The 20,103-nt window shown below is 39.8% G+C and overlaps 2 protein-coding genes across 2 annotated transcripts in view; one reads left to right on the forward strand and one right to left on the reverse strand.

The window, feature by feature from the left end:
- The window catches only part of elp4 (elongator acetyltransferase complex subunit 4), a 62,985-nt gene extending 62,017 nt beyond the window's left edge, over positions 1-968 (reverse strand). Inside the window, exon 1 of the mRNA XM_088078846.1 lies at positions 783-968. The gene's annotated coding sequence lies outside the window, so the exon portion shown is untranslated. The remainder of the gene's footprint in view (positions 1-782) is intronic.
- immp1l (inner mitochondrial membrane peptidase subunit 1) lies at positions 19-18,798 on the forward strand. Its single transcript, XM_042504186.2, has 6 exons — positions 19-150; positions 9,999-10,109; positions 10,897-10,985; positions 11,232-11,358; positions 17,391-17,501; positions 18,641-18,798. Exons 1-6 carry the CDS (start codon positions 127-129, stop codon positions 18,719-18,721), a joined length of 543 nt encoding a protein of 180 aa, XP_042360120.1. The 5' UTR covers positions 19-126; the 3' UTR covers positions 18,722-18,798.
- Positions 18,799-20,103: the final 1,305 nt, after the last annotated feature.

A 20,103-nucleotide genomic window follows, 5' to 3' on the forward strand; every position in this document is an offset into this window, starting at 1 on the left:
AATGTTTTGGAGCGTGTCGTCCAATCACAGAAGACTTTGTTGGAGCTCGACCAATGAGGGCAGCGAACGTTACGGTGCCGCGTGTGGAAGCTGTCAAAGTGAATTTCATTTTGTTATGGTGAATGCATGGTCGGAGCAGTGAGACTGTTGGTGAGTAAAGCTAAAGTCTGTAGTCATATTTTTATCTTTTTTTTTTACATTAATATCAGTTTGTGTGTTCTTGGCAGTTATCAGCAGCTAGTCCGTGTCTGAAAAAGTCACCTAACGGCTAGCTTTGTTCCGCGACGACCTTGTTGGTTCATTGCATAACATTGCAGAAACCGAAATGTGTTTGACAAATTCACCCCTTCCTTTACAATCAAAGTCAATCTGTAAAATCTACAATATTGTTTTCTATTCTTGGGGCGAGGGTGCCATCCTTACCGTAGATTTAAATAAGGAGAACATAGCGTACACATGTGCATGGGGACATTATGGTCAATAACTAGGAATCAGTCGTACACTAAATTGCTTCACTGCATAATAGATAGCCTTAAATTTGGCTGAATTCTTTGACTGAAACTGTTTATGATAAGGAGCACAAAAACTATTTAAGCACTCACAGCAACATGTAAATGAGTAACACTACTCACACCTGTATGTAAAGCAGCCATAACTACCATAAAGTGGATTATTTTAGATGGAGTTTGCATTTATTATTTACAGATGTACAAAAAGGTAATCACGACAGTAAAGCATTTTTTGAATTCAGAATTTTCAAATCTTGAAAAAACACCGCTCACCCGGTATTTGTACTTAGACTGAGGTGCAGGAGCTGAATCGTTATCAACAGTGGAAAAAAGCACATCCGCACAATCAAATCCGTGTAAAAATCACGTTGACTATGCAAGCTTTCGTCAGAGACCTTCTTCAAGGCATAACAGGTAACATGTGGAATCAGCAGTATAAGGATCTGGGAGAAAATCACTCGATTAGCCCTAATGCAGAACACCTGTGTCAGTCACTGTGTTCATTTTGTAGTCACTTTCCCAAGACTACAATCCCCTACAAGCCTTGCTACTCAAGGCTCAGTGACTGACACAGGTGTTCTGCATTAAGTCTAATTAAGTGATTTTCTCCCAACTCCTTATTCTGCTGATTCCACTTGTTACCTGTTATGCCTTGAAGAAAGTCTCTGTCTGAAAGCTTGCATGGTTAACCTGATTTTTGCGTGGATTTGAGTGTGCGGATGTGCAAATTCAAAATGTTAAGAAAGAACAGAAATCCTTGGTGCTAGTGTATTTTTGATAAATGGCAAATAGAACTGTGATGTTAGCTCTAGTGTATCAATATAAGAGACAAATAGCTGCGTTGATCATGTATCACATCTCTAATAATAAATGGTCCTGCAGTTGCATAGCGCTGCTCGAGTCGTTGGATCACTCAACACTTTCACACGACACGTCACATTCACACACTGGTGGACAAAGCTGCCATACGAGGTGCCATCCGCTGCTCAGTTTTTTAACCATTCACACAATTTTGGATTCAGTATCTTGCTCTAGGATACTTTTACATGTTCACTGCAGGAGCTGGCCATCGAACCACCAACTTTCTCATTAGTGGACAAGCCGCTCTATCTGCTGAACCACAGCTACCCCAATCTCTAATCTGTTCTATTTTATTCTATTCTCTGTTGAGATGTGGCCTTTGTAAAAACAGGATAAATTAATCTGTCAGTCTACTAACTTTCTAAACTTAATGTATAGTGTAATAAATAGATCATCGATTGCATTTGTCCAAGTGCATCATAATACAAAGCAGCTTGATGTGCCTGTGAACATGTTGGCAGCTCTATGCCAGTTGCTATCCATGTTTGTTTGTGGTCATTGTAAGTTGACAGTGAATGTCAGTGTCGAGTGCTGTTGGTTCCCCAATCACACTCAGTTAAAGGTGAGGAAGATACTGCAGCTCAAGGATAGCTGTGGATAGACTTGTTGAGTACCAGCATCTTCTGAATGGCACATGATCACAGAGAAATGAGTGCAAGACTCTAAGTTGATAACGCCAAACCCAGACCATTCCATGTCTGCTCTACAACAATTTGGTGGAGTGTAACCTGATGATGATTTGTTGGCATCATCCTTTTCAATCTGAAATACATTCATATTATTGGTAAGTTTTCCTGCAACGTAGTAGTATAATGGAGCATTTTAGATACATTTATAGTCCTCTTTGAGTGGTAAAAGAGGGGAAAATATATGTGACTCGTCTGTTCCATCAATTGAGCAGTTTTCAATCTCAAACACACAACAATGATATTGTAGATTTTACCATTATTTTTTTGAGTGTTTTAAGAGGCTGTACATTCAGAGAGTATCTATGAGTCTGAGATAGGTTTTTCTGCATGCAGCTCTCAACATGGAGGTAGCTGAGCCAGCAGCTAGCAGTGCTAACTGTGCAAACACTTCTAACAGCAGCAACAGTGCTGACAGAGCTATCTGTGTTAACCTGGGAAAGAGGGAGACCAGAGGGTGGGTGTTAAGCTTCTGTGACAGCTCATAATATCACATTCGGAACAATTTAGTTCAGGATTGCATTTAATGTACTGTTTGGTATAGATTTTGACTCAGAGTGGTCCATAGAATATATAGTCAATATTATTTAAAATAACAAATTGGCATTCGTCAAATTTGAGCCTATTTAACATAACAAACAAATTAACCACAGCAACAGTAGAATCTATTTAAAATAATTGAGCACATTGTGCTCATGCTTCTGTAGGCCTGCGTCTCTAACAAGAATTTAAACACTTTGAATACACATGAGTTTGTAATGGAAGTTTAGCACTAAAATGTGGAACTCATGATGCAGCTCTCTGCTCTGCAGCTAGTAGACATAACTTACAAGGGAGACATTTTGACGTGTCACAGTTGGAAAAGAACAGGTAAAAGATAAAATGAATGCTGGATATATTCCACTAAGCTGCTTTGGTTACAGGTTCACTTTTACTCTATTATGGGACACTTGAATAGAACAGATAAAATTATTACTAACACGTCTGCTTTTTCACAAGTCATAATATACACTATTGGAAAGGCTGATGGAGACCTCTGTCACATATTTCAAGAACTGTGAATGTTCTGTCAGATCAGGCAGACGGCTGGCAAAGGAGGGGTCAGTTTCTTTTGTACTGTATAATATCCACTATAACCACTGGCTCACTAATGAGTGATCCGTGTAATCCTTAAGACAGCTGTAAAAAAGCATTTTGTGGCGGATGGAGGCCAGAGGCAGCACAACATCACAGGATACTGTAAGGCTCCAGAGGAGGCAATAGCCCAACTGCTCACTTTACAAATGCTCTCAGCAGAGGCAGCCCTGCTGTTTTGACAGCACTGCTGAGATTTATTTGTGCTGACAGGAGACCAAGGGAATATATCATGACTGACAACACTGGGCATTGTGGAAAGCCTATATGAGACAAATAAGATGCGCTGACTGACCTGCATCTCAGAAGGAGGAGAGACTGCCTCAGCACTGCAACATGCAGGATTTAGTTACTATACATTGCTGTGAAAACTTTCTCCAGAACGTCTACACAGTGCACCTAATTTCTGATTTTCTTAAATCATAATTTAACTGTTGGGCTCTGCAGCACAATTCAGTGTGTGGCAGTGTAAACACAGCAGCTTAATTGTACAAAAATACCACAATTTTTCCACTTTTTCTTCAATGTGACATCTGTGCATGTTTTTCTGCAGTGTTTTTGTCAGTTTTATCTGTCCCTGTATCTGATTGAGCTATATAATGGCAGCAGTCATAACATGTCAGACCTTTCCTGGTCCAATTGTTTTGGTTTCTTCAGTGTAATTCTGCCATCAGTGTGGAACCACGAGACGCAGTACACGTCTTGTGTCTGGGGGATGTAAGATTATCATCAACATGCACCATATTTGTTTTGTTAGCGTTGAAAGTAAAGTAATAGTCTAAGGGCACAAGTACAATAAGCATAGGATGGGTTTTACACACAGCTAATTTTGTCTGAGGCAGTGGTTCCTAACTGGTCTTGCCATGGGTCCAGATTTCTCCTAAGTCATTAGTTCAAGGTACATTTATATTGACAACAAAACATCAACATTTTCAATTTTATTTCACAAAGCATAAACAACATGTTGACACAGCCCAAAGACATAATGCATATTTGCAAGCATAAACCAAGACGGCACTTCAAAATAAAGTTATTTTTATTTTATTTTTATTTATTTTTTTTAACAAACTTGACACATTCAAGGGTCACTTTTTGGTCCATTCAGTATGGACCCAGGAATAACTTTTGGACCAGACCCACCAATTGGGAACCACTGGTCTAATGGTTGGACTTTTTCCAATTTTTTTTTTTTTCCATTTGTTCAGCATCCCATATTTTGATTTACTGATATCACATGGAAGACAGCAAGCCGTATTTAGCGTGACTTAAAGGATAGAAAAATAGACAATGAAAAATAATATAAAATATGTTTTTTTTTAGATTTAGAATGAAAGGAAATCACATTCTTAAAAATCATAGACTTGCTTTCAGCTTGATGTGTCTGTCAGTAGCTAGTGTTAAAATACATTGGGCTTTGTCTTGAGCTGGTGAGTGCAAAACACAAACTCCTTTGTGAATCTGATACAACAGCAGATAAGATCTCTCAATTCTCTCCGCACCAGGCAGGCACCACGCATTTGCTTATGGTCAATACAATAAGGCTTAGAGGCTGATTTTTCCTTTCTATGTAATTGGCTGGGGACTCCGTCAACCCACACTTCCTTTCAATTCATAGCAGTTGTATTCATATCACTTGGCTATTATTTGTTCTGGCTGACCCATTGATTGTAGGTTTAAACCCTCAGCTCCTCAAATAGTAACCTCGCTCAGCTGTTTCACAGCTATGTTGCTGTTAGCAACAGTGAAAAGAGCAATATGGAGATCAGTTTCTTCAATTAAGCCTCTGATAGAGGGCAGACTGAGAAGAGATGGGGGCGAGACATTGTGCTCTGTGACTGGGACTTTTACATCTGTCACTCTTCATCCAGCCAGGTGTCTGTGTCTAAATCAGCAGGATTATCTCTGATTGGACTGATAGTTGAAACGGACCCCCCTGGTTGCCAAACCTCCTCCTTTTTATAGATCACATTAAGATCAAATCAAGCTCAACTCAACAAGACTAGAGCCCCACCCTCCTCTGCCTTCTGCTGCCCAGAGGAAGACATCAGAGGTGGGATTCGTCCCCTCTCTGGTGCTGCCTGCTCATCCAGACTCCCTTCCATCTGGGATCCTGAGGGAGAAAAAGAATATCTGACAAGGGACTTGTAAGCCTCTTAGCCCCCCTGTTGCCCAGCTCTCTCTCAGCCCATGTTTTCCTAATTTAGTTGTGTAAGGAGTCCACTGCAAGGCCCTTATGTGCTGTTTGGATTGTGATTCTCTTTGTGGTTCTAATAGACTGGCCATGTTTATCAATTAACACTACTCAGCCAGTGGCTGGTTCAAGTCTCTTGAGACCAGTAGCAGCAAATCCCTTTTGAATATTTCCTAATGGCTTTAATAATGTCTATTTATTTAGATATTAATTTTTAGATGCTGTTATTGACTGCACCATCAATACATTAGCTAAATTTCCACTAAAATAGTTTGGTGATACATAGCAAAATGCAATGGAAGTGGCTGCGCAACTTTTTTAAAAATAATAATTATAACTTTATTTATATAGCACCCCTAAAATAGTTTACCAAGTGCCTTGACAAGCAAAACAAAAACAAAAACAGGATACTCAGAGGACAATTAAGCATCAGACCTAAATAGTCCAACCAAAATGCAAGTGAGACAAAATTAAGGTAGAGTTAAGATGAAGTTAAAACAAGAGGACAACAAATGCAGAATGTAAGACACAAAATTTCAACATAAATGAATACAATTAACCATTAAAAAAGATAAGTAAAATAAGTAAATGTAAATAAAAAATACAACATCACATAAAAGTAGGTCTGTAACATAAAGGAAAACTGTAAAGACTGATTTTGAGACATGATTAAAAAGAAATGGTTGATTGTGTAAGCCTCAGCCAGGTTGTTCCAAAGCCAACAGGCCCTAATGTTAGAAAGTTATTTTTATATACAAATGTATTTTTATAAAAATATTTATGACATTATCAATGCTATCTTTTAGCATTGTAACCTTGAAAAAAAAAGATATTTGGTTACATTTTAGATACCACAGGAAAATATTGAGGGCAAATTAAGTGTATATATATATATATATAAAGATAAATATAACAAGGCTGTTATATGACAGTGATGACTTTTCATTCATTGGTTTGTAGCAGAGAACAGCAAAATTACTTTAATAAACATTAACAGCAAGAGAAAGTGCAGCTGGTATCTGTGTATTGAAACTGTGGAAAATGAGCATTGAAACCATTTCAGGTATTCAGAATTAATATGTATTGACAATCAATATTTTTGACTACACTAATATCATTATCTTTAAATCACCAACTTTAAAAATGTCATTTGTGATGCATATAGATACCACAAGTCTCAATTATATGACAGTTTACTTGAACATTAGAATATTGCCAAGGTCGTTTCATTGTTTTCATCCTCCAGATTTGATGATGTGAAAGAGCAATAACAACTTGCCCAAAGCTTATCAACTTTTGAGGGTCTGTTTCCATTTTCTCCTAGATGTGTCTGTCATAGTGATGTTCAGGAAGGCTCTTCATTCATGTCAATACTGATGACCGAAATACACCTTGCTCACATTTTAGTTTTGCAGTGTCTCAAATTGTTCACTTAAAATGCTTTTGACAGCTTGGAGGACACACAGATAACATTCCCCACAACTGCTTCACTTTGTGCTTATAGTTATTATCAGGTTTCTGACACATTTTCATGGCAAACATTTATAAATATGTCCATGACTTTTCAAGGACACATAATAAAACTTCCATGACCATAATTAATTAATTTAATTATTGTATTGTAATTATTGTAAATAGTAAATAAAACACCTTGTGTTGATGCATGTTAAATCCACATTAAATCAACAGCTACAGAAAATCTGCCACTGTGGCATTTGCATTATTTGCAGTTATCGATGGAAGATTCATGTAAAAAATTATTCCAGTAAACACAAGAAAATTCCATCATTTTTTTTAACCCCAAAACATTTAAGGATTTTACTTATGCCATCTTTTATAGGCCTGGGAAATAAGATTTAGACTCCATGATCTTTCCATGACCATGGGATCCCTGTAATTAGTATGTCATATGAAACATACAAATTAGCCAGTTATCTGAAGACAGTTTGAGACAGTTTATTAATAAATTACACGGTATTGGACCAATACATAGACTTACGTACACACTGATACCTGTTCAAAAATCCTGGACATAATGGGAGGCATAGTATCAGTGTTGCAAAAACACTAAAAAATAAATAAATTAGGTGAAAAAAATGAATACTCTTGTAAAAAAAAAAAAAAAAAAGTTCTTTTGATTGCTCTGGCCTGAGTGAACAGGGTTTCCTCAGTAAGAGGATCACAAAGTTTAACACACAATAAGGTGTTCCCATCCAGAGCTATTCATTCGGGATCCCCCTCTTTTCCCCACTGTAGCGCTGCGCTGTGACTGCAGGGGGCCGCTGGCCACAGATGGTTCTGCAGAGTGGGCTGCACTGACTTTCTTTGTTTTCCCATGAACATGTTTGGCGTGTAATCCTGGATTAACAGAGAGACTTTGTGTTAATTTACAGCTGTAATACAGCATTCAATTAATGGTGGTGCTCCCAAACACACACACACACACACACACACACACACACACACACACACACACACACACACACGGGTATTATGGGCAAGAGATTGTGTGATTTGCCTGACTCTTTGCTCGGGGGAGTTCGAGGTAATAGAGATCCAATCAGAGATCTCTGTGGATGTCCACCTCATTCTAAATCCCAAAGGAGGCACTGCAGCTCATATATACACTTCCTATGAAACACATAGGTAATGCTTTTGTGTGTGCACAGTCACACCACAGTCACACCACATGCGCACACACACAGGCACACACTATCAATGACAGAGGGTGCCTCAGAAAACCAGGCGGCTGCATATGGACTCTCTTGATATCAGTCACTGGCCGTGTGATCTTGTTATGCAAAGTCCCTTAATCCCTACCTATGATGAATGCAGGCTGGAATGGAGGGGGGAGCTGAAACAGAGATATGAGGGCAGCTGTTAGGGAGGCTATCCACTGTGCTTTGCGAATGAGTGCTAGCAAAAGATTCCTGATCCCCAGCCTAGCAGAAGGAAGAGCACATGTGAGATCATGTCTGAGAGTGCATTACAGTACCACGATGACAGAGATGCTGGTGGAGGAAGCCCAGGGCAAGACGAATAGAGCTGAGCATGTCACCTTCGTGCAGACCTGAGATTCACATTAACCTTTAGACCACTTGCTTCCCAACAGAGGAATTACAGGGCCAGAGGTGTCGTTGTACCAGCTGTGGGAGGACGCAGTTTATAATTCCTGTGGAACAGAACAAGAGACCAGAGCAGAATGTGACTGGGAAGGGGGCACCTCATTTGGGCCCTGTGCTGAGCGTATATGTGTCCCCCTTCACCTGCTCCGGTGCTGTTATTCACAGTGGCGGCAAAAAGCAGAGAGTTGCCAGGGGTGATCAGCGAACAGGGGGAAGAGCGGAGAAATGGCACACAGGGAGGTGAAAGTTGGTCTTTTTTGGATCAGAGAGGATGGCGAATGGGCCAAAGAGACAAACCATGCTTGGGATGAAAGAATAGATAGAAGGTTGAATAGGTGGAATATAGTTGGCATGAATAAGAGAGCTCTGTGTGTGTGTTTGTATGTGTGTGTGAGAGGAGCACAGGGGGGTAATGGGATTAGGGGTAACACCTTTGGCAGGGCTGGGAGAGCCACCTGACACCCGGTCTGTTGGGGACCTGGGGAGAAAGGGGGGGCAGAGGTGGTGGGGCAAGGGAGAAATTGGGGGTCTAATCCGTGTCCATCTTTGGGAAGTCATTCCCAGAGCTCTGAGGATTTGGGGCTTTGGTTTCCGCTCTACTTGCTTTTGTTAATAATACCCTGGGAGGGAGAGAAGACATGGAGAGAGAAAGAGGGAAGGAGACAGAAGGAATAAGGGAGACGGAGAAAAAGATTTCTTTACCCTGTGGTGGACTGACAGTACAGCAGCCTGAGCTAAAAATGTTTGAAGTGTAGACTAACCTCTATGCCAGCTATTCTTTTCAAAAGCATGCAATGTCAGTCTGTTTGCATATTTGTGTGTGTGTGTGTGTTTGCAGGTGTGCCTGCGTACACACAGTGCACGACAGTGTGTAAAGATGACTTACTTTCTTCAGCCCATCCAACAGGTTGCAGCTTGAGTAAAAGTCAATAACCTGAGTGTGGTTGGGCTGTTTGCTTAGACACACAGGTAGTCCTCATGTGTGTTTGTGTGACAGAGTGTTTGCAGGGCAGGTGGAGGGTGTCTTTGTGTTTCTATGGTGCTGACAGAAGTTGATAACCGCTCTAATGATTGTGGTGGTAGTGGAGGCAGCGTAATGTCAGGGACTGGCTGCAGACGCTGCAGAGCTGCTTGGCTGGATGTGTCACAGCCTCTGTGTTTGTCCGTCACCTGAGCTCAAGGTGTTGATTGGTCCATCCTACGCAGGATCAAAGGTTAGGGCAGTTTTCTGGTGTGAACTGGCCGCTCAGCCTCTGAGAATGAAACACCAGGGAATGTGCCATCTTAGCAGTAGGCCAACTGTGACAACCTTGTCCACACCTTTAGAAATTAAACCCCAAACAGCTTTTGTTTTTAGAAATCCTGTAAAAGACATAAGCCTACCATAAATGGATCAAACACTGAATCCTTTCCTCACCACTGTATGTATAGTGCATGGTAAGGATGGACGCTGACAATGTGCCGTAACCTATGGTTGCATTTTGTGTTGCAGGTGGAGATGTTCCGCAGAGTGCTGGGAAAGACCCTGGGGTTTGTGGGCTACACAGTCCAGTATGGCTGCATTGCACATTGTGCCTTTGAATACATTGGAGAATTTGTGGTGGTTTGTATTATTAAGATAACAGAATTATTACTATTTAATATATAAATTAAATAAATACATTATTATTTTTATACTAATAATAATAATGATGTTGATGATAATGATGATTATATGATTATGATGATGATAATATGAACAACAACAACAACAATTACTTTACTACTACTTATTATTATTATTATTATTATTATTATTATTAGTAGTAGTAGTAGTAGTTGTATTATCAGTTTATTTGGTTACTTAATTTTTTTCTACTATATCTTCCTCTTTTTTCTGTAAATAAAAATGTAAAATTGGCGATATTTGATACTGGGTATGTCGATGTAAGCATATATGTTTTTTTAATTAGACTATAGCTTAAAATTAAAGGACGCTAGTTAAATAAAATTCAATGACTTAAGGAGAAGGGGTGTAATTAAATAAGTTTGTACTCCTTCTCACTCCTTTTTGAATATGTACACTAAGTCATCATGTGTTGACAATATCTTTATGCTTTACATTTTTCTTTGTCTGTAAAAAAATCCTTTTTTGTTTGCCTGCTTATTTGTATAACCAATGCCCTATTTTCTTTTTACATGTTCAAAATAAATTTCAGAATCAAACCATATTATTATTATTATTATTATTATTATTATTATTATTATTAGTAGTAGTAGTAGTAGTAGTAGTAGTAGTAGTAGTAGTAGTAGTAGTAGTAGTACTAGTAGTGTTATTATTAATCAAATAATGTTAATGCATTAATGCTCGAGAAATAATTATGTTTTGTCCTTTTGTTGTTTTGCTTCAGTGTTCTGGTCCATCCATGGAGCCCACTATTGTCAACCATGATATTGTCTTCTCGGAAAGGATGAGTCGTCAGCTTTGCAAAATACAAAAGTGGGTTCCAGTCAGTAGATGCAGTAGGCAAAAGAACGACACAGCAGCAATGTTGAATGTTGAATGACTTCCTTTTTAGGCCTTTTTTCCCCCAATTGAGCCTTTTTTTTGCCTTTTTTTCACATGAAAAGATGGCAGCAGTTTCCTACATATACCATAGATAAAACAAGGCATTTGGCATTTTCTGTGAATTATTGCACCCTGAGGTTTTACAGATTAAGTGATGTGTTCATGTTTTTCTTGCAGGGGTGATATCGTTATTGCGAAGAGTCCGTCTGACCCAAATATGAACATTTGTAAACGGGTAATTGGACTGGAGGGTGACAAAGTCTGCACAAGTTCCCCATCAGACCTGTTCAAATCCCACACATATGTGAGTATGTTTACATACATACAAGCCCATATTGGTTGAAGTTGTCATCTTTTCTAACTTCTTTTCTTGTACATCCTTACCTGCTTTACCAGGAAAAGCTACTGGCAGCAATTTTAGAGTCTCTTTGGAAGAGAAAAGGTTAAAAAGATAAAGTAAAAGAGAGAACGAGTGAAGAATGTGTTTACACCAAAATACTTCATAGTTTGTTTCACCCTTAAATGAAAAACAGAATCTCTATGCATAATGCAAAACTGTCTCTCAGTTTGTCTTTGGTTTTCTTTGTGTGTGTACCACAGTCTATAGGCTATCATAGTTGTTTACATTTTCGTCCGCACACATCCATTTTGTGTCATTGGTCAAAATATCAGCTTTTGACAACACCTATATTTCCTCAGAACAGTGATAAAACCAGAGAGTGAGCAGGGGTTCTGCTGCTGAAACCACTGTCATTGCTTTTCTATTACTACTCTCCCCAACGCCCACAGCTCAGGCCTGCAATCTCTCTGAAGCCTGTTAGAGTTAGTGCCAGCCGAATGGACAGACTGATGGGTGGGCGGAGGTGTGTGTGTGTGTGTGTGTGTGTGTGTGTGTGTGTGTGTGTGTGTGTGTGTGTGTGTGTGGGTGTGTGTGTGTGTGTGTGTGTGTGTGTGTGTGTGTGTGTGTGTGTGTGTGTGTGTGTGTGCGCGCACGCGCGCATACGTCCGCAAAACAAAGGTTGCATTGCATGTTGCATGTTTTGAATTTATTGTGGTTTTCATAGACTATGGGCAGCCTGAATGAGTTCAGCGAAACATAGCATAAGGCCAAGTCTGTAAGTGTCATTCAACAAATGAAATAGGAAATAAAAAGGTTTCCTCTTCTTCTAGCTTCACCCCCACATACAGAGGACTGAACTTTGTAATAGGTGACATTCCGTTTTGATTCGTGATCTCAGTATGTAGTGACAGATGTTTCAGTTTGAGTCTTTTCTAAATTTGCCACTAGGTAGACAGTGACTGTATTTTTGGCTTGTGCATCAAGTTCAGGATAAAGCCTAATGACTTCCAGTAATTTTGGGTGCTCCTTTACTTTCGTTCATTTCTATCTTGCAGCTACCTAAACCAATCAATAGATGACAATATCTTGGTGCAACTTAGTGTTTCAGGCCACTTTGTAAATGTTCAAAGCATTCATTCAAAATTGAGGTTTAAAAAAATAGCTTTCATTCAGTAAACGAATGTGATGAATCAAACAGTTTGGTTTTGTTAAGAATGGTTGCAATTAACAACTCTTTTTTTATCATCAGTTAATCTGTTTGGGGTTTTTGTTGTTTGGGTTTTGTTTTGAGTCACTGATTAATCATTTAGACTTTTACATGTCAAACACAAAGTCAGAAATGCACATCTGTTTTTTTTAGTCAGTAATATAAAACAAAGAAAACAGGAAATCCTTACATTTTAAAAGCTGAAAAACCTTGGATATTTGAAATGATTTTCCTGATAAAACTATCGGCACTATTAGACGATTGTCAAAATTGTTGCAGATTAATTTAAAAAAATAATTGATTCGAAAATAAATCTGTTTAGCAACACAGTGCTCATGTATTGTATGTCACCAATGTCAAGTCAGCTGCTGGACTACTACTCATTTTTGAAAATGTAAAACTGCTAAATCTGAAAATGTTTTGATTCCGTCAAATGTGGCATTGTATTTGATGTCTCAATATTTCAAATGGTTACAATCCTACATGTTAATTCTGTTCATGTTATTTGATCAAATTACATGAAATCAAATATTGTCTTTTGTGCAGTAAAATAATGCAGACTGGATGTGATATTTGGAACTTTAACACTAGTATAAAACATCTACCTGGATTTTCTTTGGTACGCGGTGGAAAACAGGAGTTGGGCTCATTATGCAGCAGGAATAGAGAGACAGAAAAGAACAAAATACTGAGAGCATTTATGATTTTTTTTTGGTTTTCTGAGTGGGACAGTTCCCTCCTTTGAGACTGCATTTACAAGTATAAACTGGTGAGCTTGTGTGTTGGTTTTTGTTGTGTAGATCTTGAAAAATACAGGAAATCTTGCATGTGCATTTGTAATACTTTGCTGCTTTAAACCGTTACAATTGTCAGCTTCACCAACAAAGCAGGAGAGAAGCCAGAAATAACCACCGCGCTTGTATCCCCAAACTGATTGGCACTAAGCGTTTTTTCATATCATGCAGCCTAATATTATTTCCCATGTTAATTTTAACTCCCACGAGCGACTTCATGTGTCAGCATCGGAGGTAACTGAGAAAATACCCGCTGTTAACGTAAATGTTTGAGCTCCCTCAGGGAGTTTTATCTCCTGAGGATGTATGTATTTGTGTGTGACTGTTAGGATGGTGTTAGGCATTATGGGTAGACCTGTAAAGCTGAATTTTGGAAGCCGGTGTTAGACCCTGTCATCACCTCCTTTTATGTTCTGACAGGCAGGCACGTCCTCTCCACCCTCAGAGATCCAACAGCAGACTAATTGCCCTGTCACCTTTTAGGAATCATTTCTGTGTCTGAGCTATTGTGTCAAAACAATGACACTTGATCCCTAATATTATAGCAAAGAGAGGCAGAGAGAGGGTGACAGAGGGAGAGATAAAATGTCCTCATATGTTCTGTTCTTTGCCGTAAAGATAGACAGAGTAATATGCTGAAAGATGAACTCTGTAAGCCTGTATGTATTTAAGCTGAACATAATTCACCACCTCAATCATGTAAACGTAATGAGCACTGTAATGGTGTGGCTGTTAAACAACACACCTCCATGGCGAGGAGAGCTCCAGTTTCAGTGCTGCTCGACACATCTCTGACAGGTACACAATGCCTCACGTCGACCCAGCCTGCAACCGCAAACGGGTGCAATCTCTGCCGTCCATCATGCCAGAGCTGCCGACAGGCTCCACATCTAAACACTACACCTCTGTGTTGGCTACCTGGTTCTTTGGAAGTCTTTGCAGTTGGAAACATCTGTTGATGACAGTTTTATCTGTTTCACTGTCAAAATCACATGTTGATAGTGTTTATGTGCTATAACACATTGGATCTTTCAACACCTACAGAAAGGCTTCTCAAACACAACCTTTATGTGCATGCAAAACCTCAAGTGATGCTCATGGCTTTGTGGCTATTTACAGGTGCTGAAAACAGCAGTTGTCTTTAAAAAAGCAGAGTCAAGAATGGTGCTTTATCTGATTGCGCTGCTGCTTTGCATCAACCTAGTTTTAATTCAGGGCTTTGCCTCTGACTTACTTTTTTTTTTTCTCTTGTTCGCACACCTGCAACTTGCAAGGTGATATGCATAAGCTTTTATCCTTGTGCTGGCCAAAGTACAGGAGGTCAAGTTTCAGATCTCTTCACTTTCTCACTTTTCTGAAACACTCCTTAAAGCACTTTCGTCTGTATTCGGGCTTGGGTTTCTTAACGAGGTGTGTTAAAGGGGGTCAAAGTGCACACTTTAGCTCTTGTCAATAAGATTGATTGACCTTTTGTTACCAGAGGTAGGACAAAGTCATTATTTTGCAAGTTACAAATAAATCTCAAGTTCTTGCACTCCCAAGTCCTAAACTTTGAGTTTTGAGTTTTAAACAAGTCGTATTGTGCTTTGCCAAATGTAAGGCCATTTTAAAAACAGAGTGATAGTAAATTTGCAGAAATCATGAATGTGTTTTGAAATTTGTTTTCCTTTGTTAAAACCAAGCGGTATTCCCTAGGGCTGAAAAATGAAGCCAACACGGAGGTGCCAAAACCGTGGCTCTTTGTCAGTCCTCACAGACCCCTGTGTTAAAATACCCAACTTAACAACAGAAATAAACATGTTTGCAGCCTGGTACAATAAACAATTTTAGTCCCTATAACTGATATCAACATTGATAACAACTATACAAGAGGTGATTTTTTCTATAACTCACCTGTTTACATCACATTGTTAGGCTTTACAGTCAGATCCACCCCTCGCACCACCACAGCACCAGCCTCCTGCCCAAACATGACCACTTGATGGCCATAGCCAGAATGCAGAAATCAAGGCTTCAAAACTGGAGTCCACAAACTAATGGGTGATGTCATGGTATCTCTGGCCACTTTTTTTTTTTTTTTATAGTGTATGGTTAAAACAAGTTTGCTTAAAAGTTACTTTGCTACTAAGCTAAAGTTCGTTAAGCATTAGCTCGCTAACTTTGTTAATATTAGCCTGGTCTTTGAGCACCCTGAAATGTCGAACAAAGTTGGAAGCTATTGCGTTCCTGTCAGTAATTTCAACCCTCGTGCTCTGGATACTGCAATTCATTTTTATTGATCACTGTTAAATAAATAAATTAATGATACATTTTATACAAAAACTAATAAGTTTTCTGCAACTGGTGCTCAAAAACAGCAGCAGTTGAGGTCTTCATGACTCTCCTGCAGCTTAAACGAATGATTTGTGATGGATTCAGACAAAGTTTATCTGGGGAATTGGGTATGAATAGCATTAAAGTTGGTTCAAGAAATGACGGGAAATGAACTGACTTGTGGCACACTTTTTAAATAACATACATTTTAATCTTTGGGCTTGGGGGAAGGTATCAGGTATCGTCAAGTGAAAAGGCTCAAGTCCGAGTGAAGTCACAAGTCATTGGTGTTAAAATACAAGTGGGGTTGCAAGTGTTTTTTTGATTTTGTCAAGTCAAGTCTAAAGTTAGCAAATTTGTGGCTTGAGTCTGACTTGAGTCCAAGTCATGTGACTCAAGTCCTCACCCTTTTTGTATTACTCAGGCAGGATCCTATGAAAAGCTTGCTCCCTTGTATGAAATGAAGTTTGTGCATGCAGTGGTTTCACCAAATTGTGGACAGACTTGAAATTTCACAATCAAACCTTTACGCCTGTAGGATGAGCCGACAAAGACGCTCCTTTGGAGAAACAGGGGGTTCTGGTTTGGCAGATGACAAACGGTGGTGTTTCTTTTTCCTGTGCTTGGGAGCCAGCATATGTTACCATGTTAATGAGGTGTAATGGTGGGAATCCAGCATGCTGACATATGGTTCTCAGATGACTCTTTTAATGATATTCATTTGTGTCGTCGTTATTCACTGAGTTGTTTACCTCGTGTTAGGTCAACATGTCACTGGCTCGTGATTATGTCACATCATCTGTCTCAATTATCGAATATGAAATGAAATGCAGCATCTTGTAGTAGGACTGAAGACTCCAATCGGAGAGCAGGGTGATGGGACCAAGGAATACAAGCAGGCGAAGACATGACGTCACCTCATCGTGGGCAATATTCTGCCTCTTTATTCATGTTATTCTCTTTCCTCCAGAAGACTTTTGCCGTTAAAAAGTTAGGCAACACAAAAATAGACTCATGGATTGTGATGCCCATTATGACAATATAATGTGTTGTTGATCCTGTCTGCACATATAGGGGGGACAGCGCACTTAATTAGGGCCTTGACAAGCCTACTCTCCTAAAGTGATGAGATTAATCATAATTGGTGTCACTGTGAATTAGACCCCGCTTGGATGACCGCCCCACTGGCAGGTCGGACCGCGGTGGAGACCCTTGGACACTGCTGCTAGCCGCAGCTTAGCCCTCTCTATCTCCCTCTTTCCCTCTCTCTCCCTCTGCCCAGCTATCTCAGGCCCCTCTCTTGCTTTGCCCTCCCTGGGTAAGAGGGGAGCAGATCTCAGCCAACAGCCTAATGACCCCGTTTGAAGTTCTTCTAAATCCCCCCCCGACCCTGCCTGTTACCCATGACCCCTCTCCTAAGACGGTTCGGGGTTAAAGAGGGACAGCCAGGTTGACGTTAAGATAGGCTGAGGAGGGAGGGACGGCTGAGGGGACTCGTTGGGGGTAGGGGGTGGGGTCAAGGTAGATTCTTACTACATAATGAGTCAACTTACTTTTCCATGTTAAAGTTAAGTAGGGCTGTAATTTAAGAGCTCTCTATTTGATTCCTTTGTTGTTTGGCTAAATGGTCTACATGTTAATCATTTTTTGCCCTCTTTTCATGTGTGTGGTGATGTTTTTAGGTTCCAAAAGGTCATGTATGGCTAGAAGGAGATAACCTTAGGAATTCCACTGACTCAAGGAACTATGGCCCAATTCCCTATGCCCTCATCCGAGGGCGTGTTTGCTTAAAGGTAATAAGGGAGGTACACTGTATACTGTCATGTATTTAAAAGAAAAATGTTCTTCTGGAAAATCAGAAAAATAGTTTTCCTAAATCTCTGGGTTCTAAAGCTCCTTTCAAACAGCATATAAACCCACTACCCACTAACATTTGTGTTGTGTAATGGGAAAGGTTAGTATCTGCGTTCACACCAGCATCAAATGACTCTGTAGTAGTCATGGGTATTTATTGCTTCCCATTGGCTTCAATGAATGTACAACACCCAGGTGAATGCACTTATTTTAGCCCTTTTACTTCCTAGGTGCAATGACGGGTCCCCACAAATTACCAACCACCACTGCCCAAGCAGCGCTCGATCCAAATTAGTCTGCACCAAGTTTGAAAGACAGACTGAATTAGTAGAAGATATATATAAGAAGAAACCACCACAACATTTTTCACTGGCCCCTATGCTGCTTTCTAATATTTATTTACCTGTTTTCAGGCAAATCTAAAAACCAAAAACTATCACACAGAAAGGCACGCACATCTCCTACAGAGATGTGTACACAACTCTGGTGTACTGGCAATAGGAAAGGAGCCTATTGCCTATTTTTAGTGAGTTTTCCTGTGTTTAAAAACTCTGCATACGTGACAATTTAGGTGGAAAAGGGGTATATGTCATCATGTATTTTTTTTTTAAAAATCAAGAAAATAGTTTTGATTGAACTATATGGATTCTAACAGTGCTAGGTCCTGAGCTCCTTTTTTTTCTCCATTTCAATAATCATTTTTAAGCACAATTCAGAGACATGAGTCAGTTGGAAGTTCAAAGCAAGTGTGTCTGATTGACCAAAGCCTGGACAACATATTGTCTAGCTTTCCATTCTGCTGTGTTGTCATGTCACTGTATGTCATAGCAGGCACGACCCTGGAAACAGGTCAGCCAACCTTCTGTCCATCTGATTGGACAGCGGCACTCCACTGGAGGCCCTATTACGACAGCTGATGAAATAACAAGATGTAGTCAAACACATCATTAAAAGCCACATTAGGAAATGTGTCCGAGAAGTGAGATAAAGTGTTGCACATAATGGTTGGAAGTCCTTTATTTTGCTATTTTGTCAGATTTTTCACCCATTGTTTCTCTGTACCCTTTGTCCTATACAGCTCTGGCCGCTGCATAGTTTTGGGACCCTCAGTGAAAGCCCAACCAGACGGATCATTAAAACTCAGAGTGACTCAGATTGAGTTATTCTCTTAGTTTGTACTGTGTGATACTTTTTCCCTGAATCATTTTTGAATAAAACTGATATTTATTTAAAATATTTTAGTACATGGTTATTCTTTTATTAGGCGAGTATTTTTAAAGGGGGAAAAAACATGCAATTATACATCTCTAGATTAATTGTACTGTTTTATATCTGACAAGCCTTGTCATCTGGGGCTCTCAGTGTGCTGGCTGTGGCTGTGCATCACTATAGGAACAGCATTGCGTGAGCAGCGAGTAAATCTGAGTCTCTGTGGAACTGCTAATGGCAGAGAGTGGGCAGTGGCAAAGACTAGATGCACAAGGATTATGTTGATCGTGCTCATTCAGTAATAACACTCACAAATAATTAAGTTTTAAATCAAAACAGTCAAGTCAAAATCATATTGAATAAAATAATACAAATATGGGAATGGACACTTTTTTTAACTGTGTAATTTAATATTTAGATGCATCTAAACCACACATTTGCAAGACAGTTGTACACGTGCTTTAGAGACAGGAAAGACATGTTTCATCCCCTTAAAACAGATATTATTAATTTCATGTTTACCCTTTCTTAGTATTATGGTAAAACAAAAGCTCTCTTATTGTTTAATATTTCATTCGGCTGCCAAGGCAATTGAAAAAATGTTAACATTTCCCATTTAACCATACAATATTAATAAGCACTTAGTAAGGGCCTCACTCACCACTGAAAACATTGTGTGTCTGTGTGTGTGTGGAACCAAAGCAGTCTCACACCCTGTATGTTACATGCACGTAAGACACAGCATTATTGCCAGCTTTCTGTAGTAACCAAACATCGTGGAAACGTTGTATCTGGGTAAACAGAGAAAAGGTAAACACAGCTACTGACTTCTTGGTCACATATACATTTAACCAGGTTTCTAACAAGATTTTTCTAGCAGTACACAGGCAAGAAAAACTGCCTTAGAGCAAAGCGAAGTGACTTACTGAAAGCAAAATTTCTACAGAAATCTGATCAGAGGGCGAAACTATGCTGCTTGTGATATCATGTTTTCATCAGCCTGCTGACTCTCACAAAAAGCCCTGCACTGCTGCCCACTCCTAAGGCCTGCTCATCCTGCTCAGACCTTCCTGGACGAAGGGACATAACAGCACATTCACATACTGAGCTGTGGAAGCTCAGCTGGTCATTCTCCGAGGCAGAGAGGGACTCTTCTCCTTAGAGCTCCCCAGGGGAAGTGAGTTGCAGGCAGCCGTGGGTCCCTGTCCAGCTGCTTCCTCTGTCTGGAGGGGGCCAGAGGGTCAGAGACAAGGCTCCCTGTGACACTGAATTATCTGCCTGAGTGTGATTGTGCCTGCTGGGAGGGACGCTCAAGATTGTGTGAGCGTCTGT

Source organism: Plectropomus leopardus, chromosome 1 (assembly GCF_026936395.1).
Source record: "Plectropomus leopardus strain MGB_pleo_1.0 chromosome 1, ASM2693639v1, whole genome shotgun sequence".
Taxonomy (NCBI): Eukaryota; Metazoa; Chordata; class Actinopteri; order Perciformes; family Serranidae; genus Plectropomus; species Plectropomus leopardus.

Excerpts from the sequence above, each read along its gene's own strand:
- immp1l (XM_042504186.2), top strand. The coding sequence starts at position 127 with ATGGTCGGAGCAGTGAGACTGTTG. Across the intron at positions 10,986-11,231 it reads CAGCTTTGCAAAATACAAAA|GGGTGATATCGTTATTGCGA; the intron begins GTGGGTTCCAGT and ends TTTTTCTTGCAG. Across the intron at positions 17,502-18,640 it reads GAGGGCGTGTTTGCTTAAAG|CTCTGGCCGCTGCATAGTTT; the intron begins GTAATAAGGGAG and ends TGTCCTATACAG.